The sequence below is a fragment of the Eutrigla gurnardus genome (genome assembly GCF_963514095.1).
Source record: "Eutrigla gurnardus genome assembly, chromosome: 4".
NCBI classification, from domain to species: domain Eukaryota; kingdom Metazoa; phylum Chordata; class Actinopteri; order Perciformes; family Triglidae; genus Eutrigla; species Eutrigla gurnardus.
Window position 1 is genome coordinate 21,409,809 of NC_139918.1, and position 19,149 is coordinate 21,428,957.

The following is a 19,149-nucleotide window of genomic DNA, read 5'->3' on the forward strand; positions in this document are numbered from 1 at the left end:
CCTAAAACCTCTAAACGAAAATCCGGTTTTGGGAATCGCTGAATCCACCAGCAGCAAAATTTTCCTCTAATCTGCTTTTGAAAAAATGGTTACTTAAGAACAGTGAAATCTCATTACAGGTAGACCCATACAATTTTTTTCCCTGACTTGTTCCGGAGGCAGAAGGGGATTTTGGAGGATGAGGTGGGGAAAGCTGCAGTGGTGGCACTGAGCCAGGGCTATGAAGTCACTGCTTTCAGGGAACTGATAACAGAGCCGAAAGAAAGGAATGGTGCAGCAGAGCAAAACGGTAGAAAACAAACAGGAGCCAGCCAGAGCCCCCATTTCTTTCCTTATCAGCTGTGGGAGCCAGCTGCTAACGCAAGGCAAGCCGATTTAGCTGTCAACAACTTAAAAAACAAACTGTTGTATCAAAAGAAAAGCAGCAACTTGATTGCAACAGAAACCGGCTGGGTGTTAAAGGGACCGTTAGCCATGCAGAGCACTCGGTTACACTGTTAAGACTGGTTTAGCTGGGAAGGCAATGGGGTAGGTTGAAGGTGGTGTTGGAGCGAGGAAGCCAAAAGAGAGCTGTTGCTTTTAGTTTTTATACAGTACCACTGCTAAGGACGTAGTTGAAGATTCAGAAATTGTGATCAGACTGGACTTTGACTGTTCTTTTTGGACCTCTTCGAAGGGGAAGATTTCTGCTTCCTGCTGCAGGGCGCCAGAAGCCTTCATCTCTTTCACTTCCTGTGGCGACACACTGATGACCTCGGAAGCCTTGGTCTTCACCTCCTCAGATATCCACGACGCCATGGCCTTTTTAGGCGAATCAGTACCTTTAATCTGAGTCATGTCATCGGTTTTTATCTCCATCTTCGGGCTCTGCATCTTGACTACTGTGGTTTTGGCTTCTATAATAACAGAGGTGTCGTCTGTGACAGATTCTTTCAGTTTCGAGGCAGACGGCATCTTAATCTCTTCAGCTTCGGTGTCTCCAGGGACAACAGTGTCCTCTTCTTCCCCCACAGCACTCTTCTCTTTGCCCTCGGAGTCTTGTTTATCCTCTGCCTCCTTCAAGATAATCAGCATCCCTTTCTTGTCACTGATGGCCTGGGACACTTCCTGTCTGACAGCTCCGGGGCTGACCTTCGTCTCTGCCCTCTCCGGCATCTCCGCCACCTCCCTGAGGGTCCCGTCCATGAAGACGTCGTCATCCATAGTGGTTGACGGACTAATCCCGTGTGGCCCAGAGGAGGTGGCGATACTATCCGCCACGTATTTCACCAGATATCCTGCTGCCTGGAGAGACACTTGGCTTATTGGAAATGGACTGTTGAAGTTAATAAGACAGGGGGCATAACAAAGCCAAGACAGCAAGAATAAGTTGAAGAGACTATTTATCTAGAGATGACACATAAACAGACTGAGCTCCATAAATATTTGGACATGGATGCATACTTTTGATCAAGTTTTTGACCTAGTTTCATCTATTATCAAACTATCAAAGTGAAGTTTCTATCAGTATTTTTGTGATCTATCTTCTGTAATGTTCCTTTTTTTGTATTGTTGTCACCCCTCTGACCAATATACACGTTTGAATAATAAAGATACATCTGATTTGATTAATATAGGTTTTTAAAAAGGCCTGAATCATATTTAAAAACTTTGAATACGCAAAAATGTTAGTGGTTTTCAAGCAGTAGAAAGATCCAAGACTATGCCATGCTCCAATAACGTCTGGAGCTACAGGTAGAAACAAAATTCACATGTGGAAAACAAAGTGGAAGCATTTTACCTCAGTGGCTTTAGGTTCCACCTCTGCTTTTGTCTCTTCTTCTGCAGGCTGCTCGTCTTGAGCCTAAAGGAAGGAAAAATAAAATCAATAAAAAGCTCTCAGACTGAGACGGACGAGAGGACGTGTGACTACATGTTCAAAGGGACATAATCCAGATCCATCAAAGGTCTTCTAGTGAATCAGCATATTTTCATTTCAGACAGCCAGACACGATGTCAGTGATTAGTCTTCAGGATTTATCAGTGTCGCTCATTTGTCAAGAAGAAGAAGAACCTGACAAAACTGCTCCTAACTGCATCACGTAATGTCACTAAGCACACAATCGTATTACTGATTAATGACTTCATCTATCACAGAGACACATTTATGTTAATTATTAGTTGCTGATGAGATAAAGTAAAGACACATTTATTAACACAGTAACTCCGGAGACTCCCCAAACAAATCTACTACATCGAGCGTCCCCTTTAATGTAGACTAGAGCCATTTGCAATATAAATGTACAGCGCCACACTCTTTATGGTTATTGAGTTTACTGCACTATGACCCATTACGCACACACTCTTCAGATTGATGTCTTTGTTTATGCAAAAAAATCTCCTCTGTGATGTCATGTGCCACACACACGGCGTCATTCAGTCTGCTGAGGACTGCAGCTTACATCCTGCGGCTCCAGTGGCTCTATCATTGGTGCTTCATCCGTTCTGGGTGAGCGTGCAGGGGACGAAGAGAGTCTCTTCTCCCATTCGGTCAGGCCTGGTTGGCTCTCGCCCGTCTCCAGGAAGGAACGCTTCAGTTCACTGATGTTGGTCTGGTGCTTGACCATCTCTTCCGGAGGCGAGGTGTCCTACAGTAGCCGGTCAACCATGATACAAGATGGTGAGGCCAGGGGCAGCGCGGAGGGGAACGACGGCCATGATTTATGTACGCAACAGTGGATTGCATAGCTAATGAATTGCCAAAAAATAAAATTAAAAAAATGTTGGGAAGCATAAAATGCAGTTCTGAAAATGTCTCAACCAATGCAGAATTAACTCAACTGCATTATAAGCTTCATTATTTATGTTTACTGCTCACAGGCCTGTTAAGGAGGCTGTGCAGGCTACCTGTGCAACAGCTCGCACAAACAGCAACATTTTGGCAAAATGTCCACTCACATCTCAACTGAACGACTAGCGGCTTGTACTTAAATGCTAAGAGAGCATTTAGGACCAGCTTAAATCAATGAAAATAAATGATATCCATGCATATAGTCACACATTTGTTTATTTCTCGCAAACGAATTATTTGGATGCTCACAGCAAGAACTCTGTACCGATCAAAACTCTCACACAGGAACTCCAGTAAAAAGAACACTGGCAGAGGTATTTAAGGATTTGTTATCAGTTAGGAGTCTTCATACAAAAAGCACCTCCATGCGTTTTCCAATCATGCACTCTTACCAACCTCGAGCATCAGATTACTATGCTTGATAAAAACGTTTTCTCCTTTAACTCGTCTTACGAAACTATACTGTAAAGACAAAAGAAGAACTGTTGAATTAATCAACAGATGTAGATGCTATGCCACATTCAATTTCAGACTCTTGTCAGGAGATATTGGGAGCTTTGTCTTCAACTATATGACATGATGGCATAAGACAACTCACTGTAAAAGGCATGGATTAGAAAGAGCCTGAAAACTATGAAATACGACTCTTGGTTGCAGCAACAGGAAAAAGGAAATATGAATCCACCATTTACAAACAATGAGCTAGAATGGTGTGTTAAGAAGCAATGACAGTTTTGCAGCAGCCAGCTGTGAAGTGAATTCAGGCAAGAATGAATGGCTGGTGTGTGCGGTGTGATAGTGAGCATGTCAACAGTAGCGGAAGCAGGCAAGCCAAGGTGGAGAGACAGTACAAAGTGACTGATGTCTGGGTGGCTCAGTGCATCTGGTGGTGCTGGTGTGATGCACTGAGCAGGGCCATGAAGTGAGCCCAGTGTACCTGAGTCGGCATCTCAGAGTCCTCATCTGCATCCGACTGACAGCAAGTAAAAGAGGGGAGGACAGAAAGTGTAAGGTGAGGAGGAAAAGACTCATTAGAACAAGAAGAAACACTCAAGTGGTGAGATATGAGAGGGTAAGGATAGTTTTTGAGTTAAAAATGTAAAGAATATTGTGACAGAAATGGAGCTTTCGCTAAACCCCTCCCCCAAACAGCATCTGTCCAATCATAGCTTTAGCAACCATAGCTAGGCGTGGCAGGCCCGTCAAGCTTTGAATTTCTCTACAGGTTGAAGTGGTGTACACGGAGGTATAATAAAAATGGTACCTTCCAAAAGCAGGTATAAACAATGGATTAAACAATGTGTTTGTTAGCTTATGCTGCAACTTTTAGCATGTGCAACTAATTAGCTTGCCACCTACAGGCACATCAGAGGAACACATCAGTAGCTGCTATATTAGTTTGTGGGGCCACAAGTTATGAAAAAAAAAAGACTAGTAGATCCACCATGTGCCATTTTTTTTTTTTGCTATCAGAGTTTAGGGTTGCCTTAGCAACTTTATCTTGTCCTTTATTGTAATTGGGGGAAGTTTACAGCAACCCAACGCCAACGCTGCTTAATGTTGCGTTTCACAAACCTTTTAAAGTGAAAACAGGCTGTGTGGAAATAAAAACAAAAAGTATGTAAGCTAAAGTGGCTAAATAGGATAACTTTCTATTATCTAAATTAAATTTCAGTCTGATCTTGGTATTCATACTCATACCAAAATACTTGGACTAAAGTGCATTAGCCAGGAAAACAGTCAGAATACACGTTTTATATTTTGTCTGTAGCCATCCACTGCATATTTAAGACCCCTTTCACACAATTCTAACAAAGAAATCGAAGCTCAACAGGTGTGTCAACGTTCAACAAGGGGGCGAGGTTTAGTGAACAGTCTATAGAGACCAGAAGTGAACTAGCCTAGATGTAAGGTCACGACGTTGGCTCTATTGAAAGGTTGCCAGTAGAAAAGACATATTGATAAACATATGATGTGTGTTAACATTTAAAAAAAAGAGAAAAAGAAGAACTAAATGGGCATATCAAGATGCAATGCATGCGTCACATGCGGGACTTCAACAAATTCTCCTAAATGTTTCAATGGACATTATATCTATGGTTTAACATCAGTGTATTTTTCTGCTCCACATGTCTTTCATGCCTTAAATATGTTGTTATTCCTTGATGTACAAACCTCTGTGGCAGTCATCTCTCCATCAAAGGCAAAGTCAGTTTGTTCGCTGTCAGTCTGCTTTCACAAACAGATCAAAACCGTTCCGAGTGGCAAGAAGGAAAACAACAAGAACCCAACTTGTAAAACCCTTGAAAAAGCATTCATCGCCAGAGACTGTTCAAAACTACAAATGGAACGAATGGAAATGCACTGGTTGTTTCTGTAAGCTACACACTATCAGACGACACTGCAGATAAGGCTAGGACAAAAACAACAGAAAGAAAAAAAGCAAAAGAAAAATAAGCAAGCAAAACAGACTCAGAGGAAGTTGAAACCTTCGGTTAGTCACGTTAACAGTTAAGTGTAACATTAAATTTGCATTGGATTTGGACAGGGCTGAATCCTGTGTATTGTCTATATGTATATATGCTGTGCTTTGTTGGTCAAGCACACTACTAGATAATAGAAATTGACAACCAGTAACCTGACTTTCAGGCCCTCCCCCTCCTCTCCATGCATGTTGACACTAGGGGTGATGTGGATGCATTTAACTGTCACAGTCTCTCTGCAACACAGCATGCTTTACAGGACATCTGTGATTTAAAAGGGTGTGGCTTGAGGGAAAAACAAACACCTTGACACTACAGTTATCTACTGTTGGCCCTTTTCAGCAGTTAAATTTAAATAATTTTAAATTTTAATTTGTGCTGCTTTGCTCCGATAGCAATGCAGAGAGACTGAGTACATATTTTAATATGGACGTGTTTCCATGCAGTTGATGATCTTGTAGCGGTCACTTTCTATACTGTGAAGCCATGAATGTGGATGATAACACTGAGCAGGGTTAGGCACAATGCTATGTTTTTTTGGTGAAGTATTAGTCACTAAATAAAGATAGGAATGTTAAATGTTCTAATAAACACGCTCAGTCAAATACTTAATGGAAATAGAAATATTTTCATGATGAACTGTTTCACACTGCAGTATGACTTGATATTATTTTATGTTTTTTTTTACTAGTGATGCTCATTAAAGCTTATGCACAAATGTTATAAATGTGTCAAGAGGAGGCCAAATTTCAGACGGACTAAAATGACAATGTTTGTGTCTAACCCTCTCGTTTAGATGGATTAAATGCAAGCCAATCAAATATGAAATGGTGAGACTTGCAGGTTCATCTCTGTGTGATGAGGATGAAGTCTACAGGACGAGAGTGTGACTGGGCAGAGATGAGGTTCTGAAAGTAGGACAACTGACAGACACTGGGACCGACACAGTCTCCAGGTCGGCTCTGAAGTGGTGAAACAGCAGAGCCAAATACAGGACAGGGATAGTAGTGGTTAACTGTCATAATGAACAGTCACTCTAAGCCAGAGGCGAGTACTGGAACAAACAGACATACGCACACACACACACACACACCTCCTCTTCCTCTGAACTGTCATGGTCATGGTAACCCTGGGCTATGGAAGCGGTCAGGGAGGCTGCCTTGGGCTCCAGGTAGCAGAGGCACATCGCCAGGGGAAAGGATAGAGTGAGGGCGTAGGGGACGGAGAAAGAGGTGGAGAGCAGGAAGAAAAAGATGAAGAGGAAGCAGGGGATGAGTGATGGTGACTTAATGGGCAGGAAGTTCTGCGCACACAAAGGGAGGAAGCGCATCTCTGACAGATCGGGAAAAGAGATGTAGCCGTCCTCATCCAGGAAGGAGGCTAAGTCGGGAAGGTGCAGGGAGAAGGAGAAGAGGGTGCCACCGCGGCTCTTGCCCTGCTCCAGCCTCTGTTTGCGGGCTGAGAGCAGCAGCACCTGCTCGTCCAGCAGGGCGGCTTTGCGGTCGGCGAGGGCTTGCTGACGGCGGCAGCCAGCACTGTTCTTGGCTGGACTGACTGAAGAGGCCCGTTTACGTGCGTTCTCCCTGCGCCTCCGGCGTACTTTAGTTGATGAAATAGGAGATGAGGGGAGTGAGAGCTCAGAGCGGAGGGGATCGGTTGTGTACAGATGAGAGGAGCACTGATGGGAGTGTCAACACAGAGTGTTTGTAAATGGAGAGGAGCAAAAGGGAAGGGGGCGAATAGGCGTGAGCACACAAACACACACACACACACAAGTATTGTGTGGGGTCAAAGGAAAGAGAAGAAAAGAAAAGCTAATTAGTAAAGCGCACACAAGAAGAAGCACTTAGGCGTAGTCTGCTGCAGTGGGTTAAGCTGAAAGCAACTGGGAAATTCTCATCAGCCTTTAAGAAGTCTATAAAGAAAGAAAACTCTAAAAAAACAAAAAAAAAACAACATACAGCAGCTTCTAAGAAACGCCATCTGGTTCTTTGACAACCTTGTGGCAGATGTATATATGTTCACTCTCTTTGAACCAAATACGAAGACAACTAAAGCCTCCACAATAAATGCACCATCACTGACTGGTTGGACAGCGGTTTACCTTTGTGTCTTGTCTGAGCGATGTAATGGCAGTTGGTTCCTGTGTCTCTTCAGCATCCATCTGAGCATCCTCCTGCTCCGCCTTCTCTTCCTCGGCCTTCTTCTCTGTTGTTACCGTGGTGATAATGTCTCCCTTGGCGATGACTTTGGCTGCCCCGTCAGCGCCGCTGTCCTTCATGAGAGTCTCATGGTTCTCCGTAATGGGTGCTGGAGGAACATAAGATGGATGTGACTGACCAGGCATTTTCTGGAAAAATGCTGTATGGTCCGTTTTAACTTCCAGGGGGAAAAGTGAGCAGTGGAATAAAGGGTTTGATTTGCTTCTGCACATTGTTATAACACCCATTGTGGCTTTGTGTGCCAGACATTTTTTCTTTGCAAGGTTTCATTAAGAACTGCAGCGCAAATTGAATTCAAGTGAAATCATAGGTAAAATAAATAGTTCCAGCATTACACCGACTATGCTTACATGCATGCATGTGAAAACAGAATAATCAGATGAAGACAATAATTGGATCTAACTGGGGTACTCCCAGAAATGTATGTTAGTATGTGCTTGTAACATAATTGAAATAACATTTAATTATAAAATTATGAAATTAATTAAGAAAAATGAGAGCAGGTGACTCAAAGTAGCTTCTAATCAAAATACAATGGATATTTGGTTGCACTTTAGTTAACCATTTATGAAGTCCCTCAACTGCTCCTCACCTCCGTCTAAGCTGCGGGACATGTTGTAGCGTTTGCTGGTGGAGCGTTCGAAGAGCGGAGCCGGTCTGATGATCATAGAGCTGGCCCTGCGGGTCTGAGCTTGCGTTCTGCCGCTGTAGCGAAACTTGGAGCCGAGGCTCAGGAACTTCTTTGGTTGAGACTCAGGGGATATGAGCCTGTCACAAGTTACAAACACTGGCATTAATCAAAAAAGAAATAACAATAGCAGATTTAGGTTACACCCTGTAAAACATTAGAACTCCTACTCATTTGAATAGTCTCTGGAGGGCCCTCGGGCTTGGCTTGCTACTCAAAAGAACCCATGAGACCAGTTTTTTTGCTTAAAGCAGCACAAAGAAACTTCACATGTTGTCCAAAAGGCAACAATTACTAACACACTGAGCACCGTTTCTATTTCAGTACAAAGAAATCGTCAAATGTGATTATCAGTAAACATATGTTTACAGGACTGGCATGGCTTTGACCAATTAACAACAAAAGGATGTCAAAGACTTGGTAAAACAAAATACAATCTTTTTGCTGTTAAGGTGATTGTTTTTGAATCACATATTACTGCTAGTGACCATGATAACAGAGCAGGAAAACATGACATCTCAGTTGGGAAATATGAGGTTTTGTTGACAAGTTACAAACAGCAGCTTCAAAAATCTATTATTTCCTCTCACAGTCAAAGGTCCTCTGTTTCTTACCTGAAGAACGTGTGGTGCTCGACACAAACCTTCCAGAGCCTTTTGGCAGCGCGATGATTTGGAAGCTTGAAACCAATTGTGCTTTCAAACTGCTCAAACTGCAACAGGGAAATAACACTGGTCAGATTCACTATAAAGGCAACTTAGATCATGTTTATTCATTTATCTTAAATAACCTTTAATGATATTAAATGCTAACATGACGCTCTGAGTTGTTTTTATCTGTAAAAAAAAGTAACTGCTTGGATAAATATTGATATCCAAATATTCTGCAACCTGATCCCCTTATTCATATCTTCCTACATTAAACAGCTGTGTAAGGCCACCACAGCCAATATAGTTTGAATAAAATATGCAGCATCAGTGGATTCGTTTTATTAAATATCAGTGTGGATCTGTTGAGTCGGGAAGTTTTGGACAGGGATAGGATAGAATATTCAACAAACAGCAGCACTTTAGAGGATTGGTGAACCTGTAAAATGCTGCTCAAATGGAAGCTAATTCAACAGACGCTGTAGCAGCAGCACAATATTAAACCAGACAAGAAATTAGAGGTGGATCAGGGTGTACAGCAGATACTGATTAAATACATTCCTTGGTTCTCTGGACAGGCCTATAATAAATAATGAGTTGTTTTCTACGAGTGTTATTGTTCTCACCTCGCCAGGCCGGATTTTGATGTAGAAGTTGTTCCTCTTGTAGGAGATCTTGAGGATTTTGGGCCAAGCGAACCGGTTGATCCGCAACCTGTCTCTGTAAATGAGCAGGCCACTTGAACAAACTCCCAACATGATCTCCACACCCTCAGAGTCCTGGGGAAATCACACACCAAGAAAAATAGCAAAAAGTTAAACACTCAAATGAAATTCCTTCACAATGTGTCACTTTGGTAACAAAGGATCCCTGGCAATCTCAAAGAAGAAACATTGCTCTTCTTTTTCTGTCTGCAAAATGTAAACTTCCATAAACTCTACAGGATATACTGAAGGTCCATGTGCACAGCAGGGTTAAGTAGAGTTTAACAGAGCCAGGTTTGTGATAATGAGGGTAAAGCAGGCAGGTGGAATCAGGCATATGGTACGCTTATATTCTCTATGCAGGCTGTGGCGACAGAATAAAGACTCACTCATAAAGTGGCACTGAGTGGGAAAAGCAACAGTGAAGTCTTGGGAAATGGTGGCTAAAGCACAAAATGATGCTCTTCACTGCACAAAGCAAGAGATGAGCAGGTGAAACCAATGATGACTTTTGATAGGGAAGCGTCGGTCCAAAGCAGGAACAATCAAGTCTTAGTGGGATGTTGAAATGACAACTTTGTATGTGACCATGCACGAGTAGAAACCACGCACACACGCAGATAAGCACATGAGATGCAGCCTCTTACCTCTCCCTCAGCTGGAGCCAAGCATTCATAGAGACTCCCTACCAACTTTGCATTTAATGAGAGAGGAGAGAAGACAAAAGAGGGATGCTGGTCTGATATGTACATATTTGTTTTCCCCATGTATCAAAACTGACTCACATATCCAACAGTGAGCATTGATGTATATTTAGTTTGATCAAGGCCGCTTCCTCATCTCTGTCATCTTCTCTATTTGATCTCAATCTGTGAAGGCAATATCCCCTCCATCGCTCACATCTGCACCCATTCTGACTTTCAAAGCTCTTTTGATAGCTGATTCATGTCGAGGCTGATGACAGTTATTTTCCTTTATGATGGCAGCAGTCCTTCAACTGTAATCCAGCTCTCTCTTTACTGCCTGTGTTCTAATGACGTGTTTGATCCCATCTGGCTGGCGGATTAGAAAAAGGCAAGAAAACCATTCAAGTCAAACTGGGCTCCAGTCCCATCCACTCTTCAGTGGATCCATAGAGGCAGCAGTGACATAATGTCAAAACAGCAGTGGCATGTTAAACTGTGGCAGCCGGCATGTTTGTGAAGCAGCGGTGTTGTGGTGGCAAGCGTCACTGTCGGCTGCATGAGTGGAATGTGTTAGTCTCATCTTGCATAAAAGGAATACAAACATATTTAACATACGACTTGCACACTTCTTGTAGGGGTTATATGAAGTGTGGCTGTAAGAAGTACTGTTCTTACCTACAGTAGACGGTGGTTTGCACAAGGCCAGTTTGGAGCAACAGGCAGAGGAGCAAAGCAATGCACTGCTGTGGACGAGGGCGGCAGGCAAAAGTATTTAAGCCAACTAAAAAAAAAGGCCGACCGATACCTGTTTCTGATGAACGAACTGAAGGTGAAACTTATTGAGGCTCTCTTCAAAGCCACCATACACTAGATAAGTTTGACTTTCAGTTCAGTTCTCCATCAGGAAATAACGGATAACGATATTTTTTTATGTGGGCTTATTTTTAGGTTTGCTGAAGTATGTTTTGATGCTGGTCCTGTCCACTGTAGTGCATTGCTTTGCTCCTGTGCTGGTACTTCTGTCTGCTATCTACTGAAGATAATACTGACTATGGATAGGTATCTCATACAACCCCACTTCAAATAATCTGAACTATCCCTTTAAGGTATCATGGGAACGGCCACCATTACTGGAGTTATGAGTGATATTCTAGTACACTGTGTACTATAGCACACTACTTAAAGGAATAGTTCCAAAAATGGGAAAAAAACCCCTGAGAGACTTTATATGTAAACATTGAGCTACAGCCAGCAGTTGGTTAGCTTAGCATAAGAAACAAGTGGAAACAAGTGGAAACAGTTAGCATCACTCGGGGCCGACCGCCGTTTACTGTAAGCAATACACTGAAAGGCTTTGTGCTAATCTAATAGACTTCTGACTGTTACTTCATATTTAACCAACAGACAGATGAAAGTATAATTTCCCAAATATTGAACTACTCCTTTAAAGAGAATAAAGTATTACTTTCATCGCATATTTCTAATTGCATCCAGTGATTGATTTTTTCATTTCCCTTCCTAGCTTGTGAAGGGAAGAAACTTCAGTGGAAAAGTGTATGATTTTCCAACACGATATTAAAGTAGATTAAAGAAACCTGACATCTACAGCGGTAATGAGCTCCCTCCAAGTCATAATTCAGTTTCACAAGATAATTAGTTTGACTTGTGAGAGACAATTAAGTATGTAGTGACTTGTTACCTTAGCGTGGTGGAGGTCCACTCCATACATGGACAGCTTCTTGGCATTTTCCAGGAAGTGCAATTCTGCTTCGGCTGGTGTCATCCCCCTGAACAGATCCAGAACAGCTCAAACAAGAACAAGCATAGCAAAGAGAGGTTCAATGTTTTCTGACCAATGTGAATATGTATCACTTGAGAGGTAGAGAATAAGATTTAAAATGGGGATAATTCAGTTTTATTGCATAAAAGCTTTTGGAATATGGTTGTTTTTATGGATGCTTTTAACTTTAGTGCAACAGAGTAACAGGAGTGCATCCATTTTTAGCATGGACGAGTCATTAGAGAGACCCTAATCCTTTCACTGTCATTGCCTTGCATTACCTAGAAAGCTACACAGGACGGCATCAAATTACATGAAAAAATCATTGTAAGACAGGAAGAATGGGCTCAGACAAAGGACAGCTAGCTATATCCTTTTATAGGAAAACATTAATCCAATGTCTGGAGACATGCTGCTTTTCAGAACAGGGTATTATTCCAGGCTGTAAACCATTCACCCAGATGGACTGACTAGCTTCAAGATATCAGATTCAGGGCTGAAAGGCTTTAAAAACCCAATTTCCAATCAGTATAGTATCAAACACAAGTGCTTCCTTGATCTTAAAATGTTCTGTAATGGAGCATTTAACTGTTTTATACATTTCAACTTTGATGTTGTTGTAAATTTCATAGTTTCCCACAACAGTCCATTAATGAAATTCAGTAAGAAAATTGTAAAAAAAAATGGCATGCATTGTAACTGCTGACAAAATGTGATGGTGACATTTGCATGTCTTCTGCATAGAGGCATCATTTCCACTGAGGATGGAATTCCCCTCACTTTACAAAATCCTATTTTTTATCCCATCACCACTTTTACAGGACAGTTCAAGCTCAGCACAAAAGAGTTTTGAGGCTGTGACTAACTTGTAGGTCTTGTGGAGTTCCATGACCTTCTCCTCTAACTCTTTGGTTTGGTTGGGTGCGAAGCGCAGTTCGCTGATGTAGTCACTGCCTAATTCCTCTGGATCGTAGTCTCCCAGTTCAGACTGCACTGCGTAGGAGCCCAGCACCGTGTGGGTGGCAAAGGAGCAGGGCAGACGGCCTGAAACCACATCGTCTCTCAGCTGCAGACAGAGGTAGTACCTGAGAGAGCAAGTAAACAAAACCAGTCAAGTCATTTTGCTTTTCTAATAAAAATCGACCCTAATCTAAATCTAATCTAAATCGTTAGTTAATGAATTCATTTTTAATTACGTGCATGATGTTTTCCTTGTTGATACGTAATAAGGAATCCAAAATCAATAAAAAAAACTTGATGTCCACTTATCAGAAGGATTGATGAACAGCAATACAATTTTAAACATTAAAGAAGCACTTGTCCTCCAACAATCACATTATCATTCTAAATGAGCTCCTTACTCACCTTGTGATATCCTCACTCAACTGGGAGGGATCTGGAGGGTAAAACTTGACGTTGAAAGCAAAGTTCCAGGGACCAGCTAAGACGTAGGAAGGACATTGAATTATCAAAACAGCGTGATACAATGGCACACACCCCGTTTGGCTGTGCAGAACAAAACCTTAAAATACAAAACATCAGGAATCTAATCTTTTATTCGATTTCTAGACTTACTCCTGATCTGCTTTTTTAGCTCCTTGGAAGGGTCGAGCCAACTCTGAAATGGACAAAAGCATTGGTCATCACATATTTGTGAGCAAATCAAGAGAAATCAAACTTTTTAAATAACTTCAAGCACATTATTGTAGACAGCCTTTTGAAAAGTCTGCGTTATTCAATGACCTTTAGCATATTTAACTTTTAATATATAATTCTTACAGTAAAAGTTAATAACTAAACAAAAACTGGTAATTAGCACATCATAGATGATCTGCCTTTACCTTCTGATTCTCTACATCTCTGCATGTGATGCCAAAGTAGTCCTTCTCCAGTAGATTGAGGTGGTCACATATTTTGTCAAAGAGCACTTGGCCCCTGGCTCGTTTCTGTGAAGAAGAAGAAACAGCACATAAATAACAAAAATATTGAACACATGGAATACTGACAGTCTTATGCTTTGTAACAATCTCAGGGTGAATTATCAAGTGATGACACTGGATCCATTATCTTGAGATTATTGAACACTTGCAAAAAAAAAAATTCTCAAAACAGTAGCATGAAAAATTAAAATGTTCAATAGTGTTGAACAATGTTCAGTCAGTTGATGCATCATATTACACAGCTACAGCACAGCGTCTTTCCTGCAGGGGTTAAGCTCTCAAAAGGTATTGCAACGTTTGACCAAATGGGCCTCTCTGGATCGATACGGACTATAAAAAGCATGTTGGTATAATTATTAGCATACATCTTCAAATTCATGTGCTCAAGGTTAACATCAGCAATGTGAACACTTAAAACCAAAATCGATTGCATGTCCCTAGTTGAGTGCCGGATGTCATCGACTGGAGCGCCGTCGTCTCCCCGGCTGGAGGACGGTGGACTTTACGGATTCATTTGGCCAGCTCACAAGATATTTTAAGGCCCGAGTTGCTACAACACAGATGCCTCCTTCCTGCACAAAGCCAAAGCCAGTTCCACACATGGGGATTGATGGAAAATAACTACAGCATATTCTAACAGCTGTAGTCATAACGCGCCTTCTGTCACGATTCACATGTAGCCTGTGACATGAGGGTGCATGTAATATTTATAGTGATAAACACACACACATATGGCTGGCATGTGGAAGTAGTCTTCGGCACATGTGGTACATTTTACACCAGCATCCACCCACACTCCTTCATCATCATTGAAGTGTGCACTCATCCTCTGGAGTGTCTGTGCGTGATTTTTAACAGAGCCATAAAGCCGCTGGTTGCACAGAGTTAATCCCACCAGAACACCATCCAGCGAATTAGCAGAGTCATGTCAGACCATTGCCGCCTTGCCGTGACAGCGGCTTCTCAACGCAACACTTGGCTTTACTGAGAGAACCTCCACACACACGCACACACACACACACACATGCAAAAAGGTTGTGATATGCAGACCTCTCTTCAGTCACACAGATGTCCAACAGAAGGGCTATAGCAAACAGCAGATATATTACAAGTGCAGCAGATGCAGCCAACCGATGAGGCTTGTATTCTGTCTTCCCTGCGGTTGTTCAGGAGAATCGGATCAGAAGGAAATTGGCAGGAAATTTGATATCAATTTAGAAAAGTAACATTAATCTTGATCAATTTCAAGATACAATTACATTATGATACAGTTATAATAGATTTTGCATTTCCAACCCATGGAATAAAAGGACTGCAACTAACGTTTTTTTTCTCCACTATCCATTATACTGTAGACTAATTTAATGTGAATGGTAAAAAATGACGTCAACATTTTCCCAGCTGTTTAGATAATCAAAATAGTTGCAGATTAATTTGCCATCTATTGACTAATCGATTAATCCACTGATTGGTGCAGCTCTCATTAAAGGACTACATTTAGCATGCATCGTCATAGACTGTAGAGGTAGAATGAAGACGTGCATCTAAACTCAAATTATTATCAGAAATATACCCATGATTTAAAACAACAACACAGTGAGATGTGGGATCTCTAAAGTGAAGTGCAGGAGGTTCAGCAGTTCTGTGTCACAGAAAACGATAGGAAAAGATTAGTGTAGACATTTTTCCCCCACAGGAAATAGAAACTGAGCTGAAAAACGACAAGGTCAGTAGGATAAAAGTGTCAAATCTGACATTCTGGCCTGGTTTCAAAGCGGATTGGAAGGAGGAAGAGGATTCCCTGGCAACTATCCGACGATCCTCTGACCTCAATTATATCACAGTATCTTGTCTGCTGTATTTCACCCTCAACCGTTAGGAATCTTTCATACAACTGATATTTTTCATTTTCAGGCAAGCACTCTGGTTGATCATGACTGCCTTATTGGTTACTATGGAAAGTCTTTTTTTTTTAAATTAATTTTAAGACATATTGCAACCAACTATGTGTCTTCCCACGGGAAGGAAATGAGGTTAGAGGGAGCAGTGATTTAAGCGTACAGGTACCCTGCATCCGTAGCACATATCCCCCTTGTGGTTGGTTTTGTGGATGTGCACTAGGGATGTGACTAATGTCAGTTCTTTATGTACAAAGCTTCCAATGAGGGTTTGCGAATAGAGATTTGAATGTCCTAATATTTCTTGATGTCATATTTGTGTGTCAATAAATCAAATTTTATTTTGGAGTGAATGCAGGTTTCAATTAAGTGATGTGAACTAATCTTTTATTTACATTTAGATAATATCTAAATATTTTATTTCATTCAGAAAATGTATGTAAGCTTATTATATGTAAGCTTATGGGAACAATCCTAATTATATTCTTCAATGTGCAGCCATTTTACTTCTTTCAGAGCACGAGTGCACGTTCCTGAACAAATGCATCTAAACTAACAGCGCTGCAGAAAGCCTTTCTGCCAACGTCTCAAGGGCAAAAAGTCCAGACTGACCCCCTTTCCAGATCCCTGTCCTTAAGAATCCTTTCTTGGCCCCAGTGGGGCATCAAGTAATCACATCAACACACAGACACAATGACACTGATTCCCTCCAACAAATGCACTCATTTCACAGTCTGAACCCCTCACCACCACCACAGAATCAGTCAGCTAATCCTTCTATCCAAACCCCAGGTGGGGAGGAATCTGCTCAAAGGAGATTTGAGGAGGATGGGCTGGTACACATTTTGAGAATGTACAAAGTTGAAAGCTCCATTTACCATTGTAAAGGAGAGAAATAGGTCTGCCAGTAATGATTCTTTTCATGTTGACTAATCTGTTGATTTTTTTCTCGATTAAGCAAGAATTATTTGGCTTAAAAAATATCAGAAAATTGTCAATCGGTGTTTCCCAAAGACCGAGATGACTTCCTTAAGTATCCCGGTTTGTCCACAACTCAAAGTTCATTTTCGTTGCAGCTGTAGACAAAAAAATGTAAAAGTGAAATGTCAAATGAGTTCACTATTCAGATTTATTCTTGAATCTATAATGCTCCAAGATAAAGAATGACTGTTTGAAGGCAGAAAGAGGCTATTATTATGTTGTGGAACTCTGAAAGTGACATTTGCAACAAAAATACATTTGACAGCCTCTACATGCATGAGCGGGCCAATTTCTGAATAATGAATACTTATTATAGATAGACTCTAGATAATCAGAGTGCAGTGCCACTCAGTGCGACATAGAGGTGTTTTGGGGAAAAACACTAGCTTTACAAAGCTATTTGACACAATACAGATACAAATGCACAGTGAAATGTACCAAAACCACAGCTTTGTCCCGAATGCCACAATCTAGTGATATAACCATCATGGTCAATTCAAATTAAAAACATTTATTTCTCATATCACTCTTTTGCTGCATTGGCCAGTGCAAAAAGATCTCTCTCCCTCTCTCGAACACATATTTCCATATTTAATTTTTCCACATTATGATAAAAGCCCCACTGCTGGGGTTGCAAGCTTTACATTTTCAACACAAAGACACGTGTTTTTCCACTGATTGTTGGCTCTCCTTTCCTCCCAGGGTTTATTCCTGGAGAGCGGGTGAGCTTTGAAGTGAGAACCAAACATTTAGGAACCGTCATACAATTTATTTTTACTCTCCAAGGCTGCATAGAGAAGCATGGGAAGAAAGATAAACCCCACAAAGCAATTTGGCACAATGCAAATGGAAATGTGTGTTGAAATCCATTAAATCCTTACTTCTATGATGGGCTGAAAGAATAGCACAGTTTTATTCCATTTTAATTCAAGTCAAGTATCACAAAACTGAAACGCAGAGAAATCAAGGTTACGGTAGGCAACTTCTGCTTGAACTACACACATCATATTGGTTCCATTCCTCCTTCCCATTTAATGTTAATCATTATGGTCCCTGTTAAATGGACTGCACTTGATCAAGGACACTTCATCATGTGAAGGAGCTAGATATCAAACCACCAACTTGCTATAACACACAACGTTTCCTCTCACCTCCACATTGAGTGTGAAGTCGGTGCCGTCCAACAGGGTGATCTTACACTCCATGATCTTAACCTTCTTCACTCCTTTCAAAGGAGACCTGGACAGACGACTGGTGGATGACCTGTGGGATACCTGGTCCCCTTCCTGCTGATCCTGAGAAAAAAAAAGACGTGTTATTTAACAGTAATTAGTTGAATGATGAATTGACATGTATCATTAGTTTTACACATACTGCACTCTTTTTTTCCCCCCTCTGTTTTGTTGTGTTAAGCAGTGAGACGCTTCCACATGATTTCATTGTAGGAATGGTATTCTAATTTTAGGATGAAAGTGTTTACAGAACATAAATTAAAAAAGACCTCCTCCTTCCCTACCAATTGCCTGCAACTGACCTAAATGTTAGTTACTTAATGTAGTTGTCTTTGACAAAAACCACCAGTTCTGTCACATGTCCAAAACCTATATATAGAGACTGGGACCCTGAGTGAATGTAATCGGGTCCCACTGAGAATAACTAGGTGTACTGCCATTTCGTCTTGAACAGAGAAAATCCAATTTTCCACTTCACTGAAAACAAAGCCTTCCTGACTGACTTTATGTTGGAAAAGAGGTCTTTGGTTTAGAGACATTTTTCATCCTTCTTCGAGTGAATTTAATACGCCTTTTTTATTTTTATATTGAAACTGTCTTATCTTGTTCTTCAGGTTATATCCATCACATTGTTCCTCTATCTAATGTAGCTCATGTAGACCTCCTCAGATGGTGTGCTTAACCATACAATAAAACCACACACGTTAGAGAACGTCAGGATTCAAGTGACAGTATAATTTAACATTACCAAAGGATGACGTATTCAAACCTTTTACGAAAGATTGTGACCGATAGAAATAAGCACCACAGATACAATATGAACTCTGTGGCCTAAGTTAACAGTTTTATGACTGATCTCTTATATGTGCACCCCACTGGACCAGAGAAATATCTCAGCCTGAGCATGTGTCTCACAGGAAAAACGGACTGTGTTGTGTCAGTGCTGTGATTTCTCTCAGCCTTGTTCCTGCCAATTCAGACAGCTCCGACAACAGCAGAGCCGTTCATCTGCTGTGTGACATGAGGGCTGTTTAATGCAAGATACATTTACAGGCATG

At 41.3% G+C, this 19,149-nt stretch overlaps 2 protein-coding genes across 4 annotated transcripts in view; one reads left to right on the forward strand and one right to left on the reverse strand.

The window, feature by feature from the left end:
* Positions 1-19,149, forward strand: part of rab31 (RAB31, member RAS oncogene family) — a 188,389-nt gene that overhangs the window by 89,236 nt on the left and 80,004 nt on the right. The gene's annotated exons all lie outside the window — the stretch shown is intronic.
* LOC311013017 (band 4.1-like protein 3) overlaps positions 1-19,149 on the reverse strand; it is a 35,411-nt gene that overhangs the window by 7,275 nt on the left and 8,987 nt on the right. Inside the window, exons 3-20 of one of the 3 annotated variants that reach the window (XM_084008873.1) lie at positions 18,011-18,154; positions 13,882-13,986; positions 13,616-13,658; positions 13,406-13,481; positions 12,907-13,125; positions 11,960-12,047; positions 10,222-10,266; positions 9,497-9,649; positions 8,838-8,935; positions 8,128-8,303; positions 7,418-7,623; positions 6,407-6,991; positions 5,006-5,059; positions 3,768-3,803; positions 3,227-3,292; positions 2,442-2,627; positions 1,781-1,843; positions 598-1,284 (exon numbers count right to left, since the gene is read on the reverse strand). In XM_084008873.1, the coding sequence (XP_083864999.1) occupies positions 598-1,284; positions 1,781-1,843; positions 2,442-2,627; positions 3,227-3,292; positions 3,768-3,803; positions 5,006-5,059; positions 6,407-6,991; positions 7,418-7,623; positions 8,128-8,303; positions 8,838-8,935; positions 9,497-9,649; positions 10,222-10,266; positions 11,960-12,047; positions 12,907-13,125; positions 13,406-13,481; positions 13,616-13,658; positions 13,882-13,986; positions 18,011-18,154 (3,030 nt within the window). The remainder of the gene's footprint in view (positions 1-597; positions 1,285-1,780; positions 1,844-2,441; positions 2,628-3,226; positions 3,293-3,767; positions 3,804-5,005; positions 5,060-6,406; positions 6,992-7,417; positions 7,624-8,127; positions 8,304-8,837; positions 8,936-9,496; positions 9,650-10,221; positions 10,267-11,959; positions 12,048-12,906; positions 13,126-13,405; positions 13,482-13,615; positions 13,659-13,881; positions 13,987-18,010; positions 18,155-19,149) is intronic. The other 2 variants (XM_084008874.1, XM_084008875.1) reach the window with 2 other exon arrangements.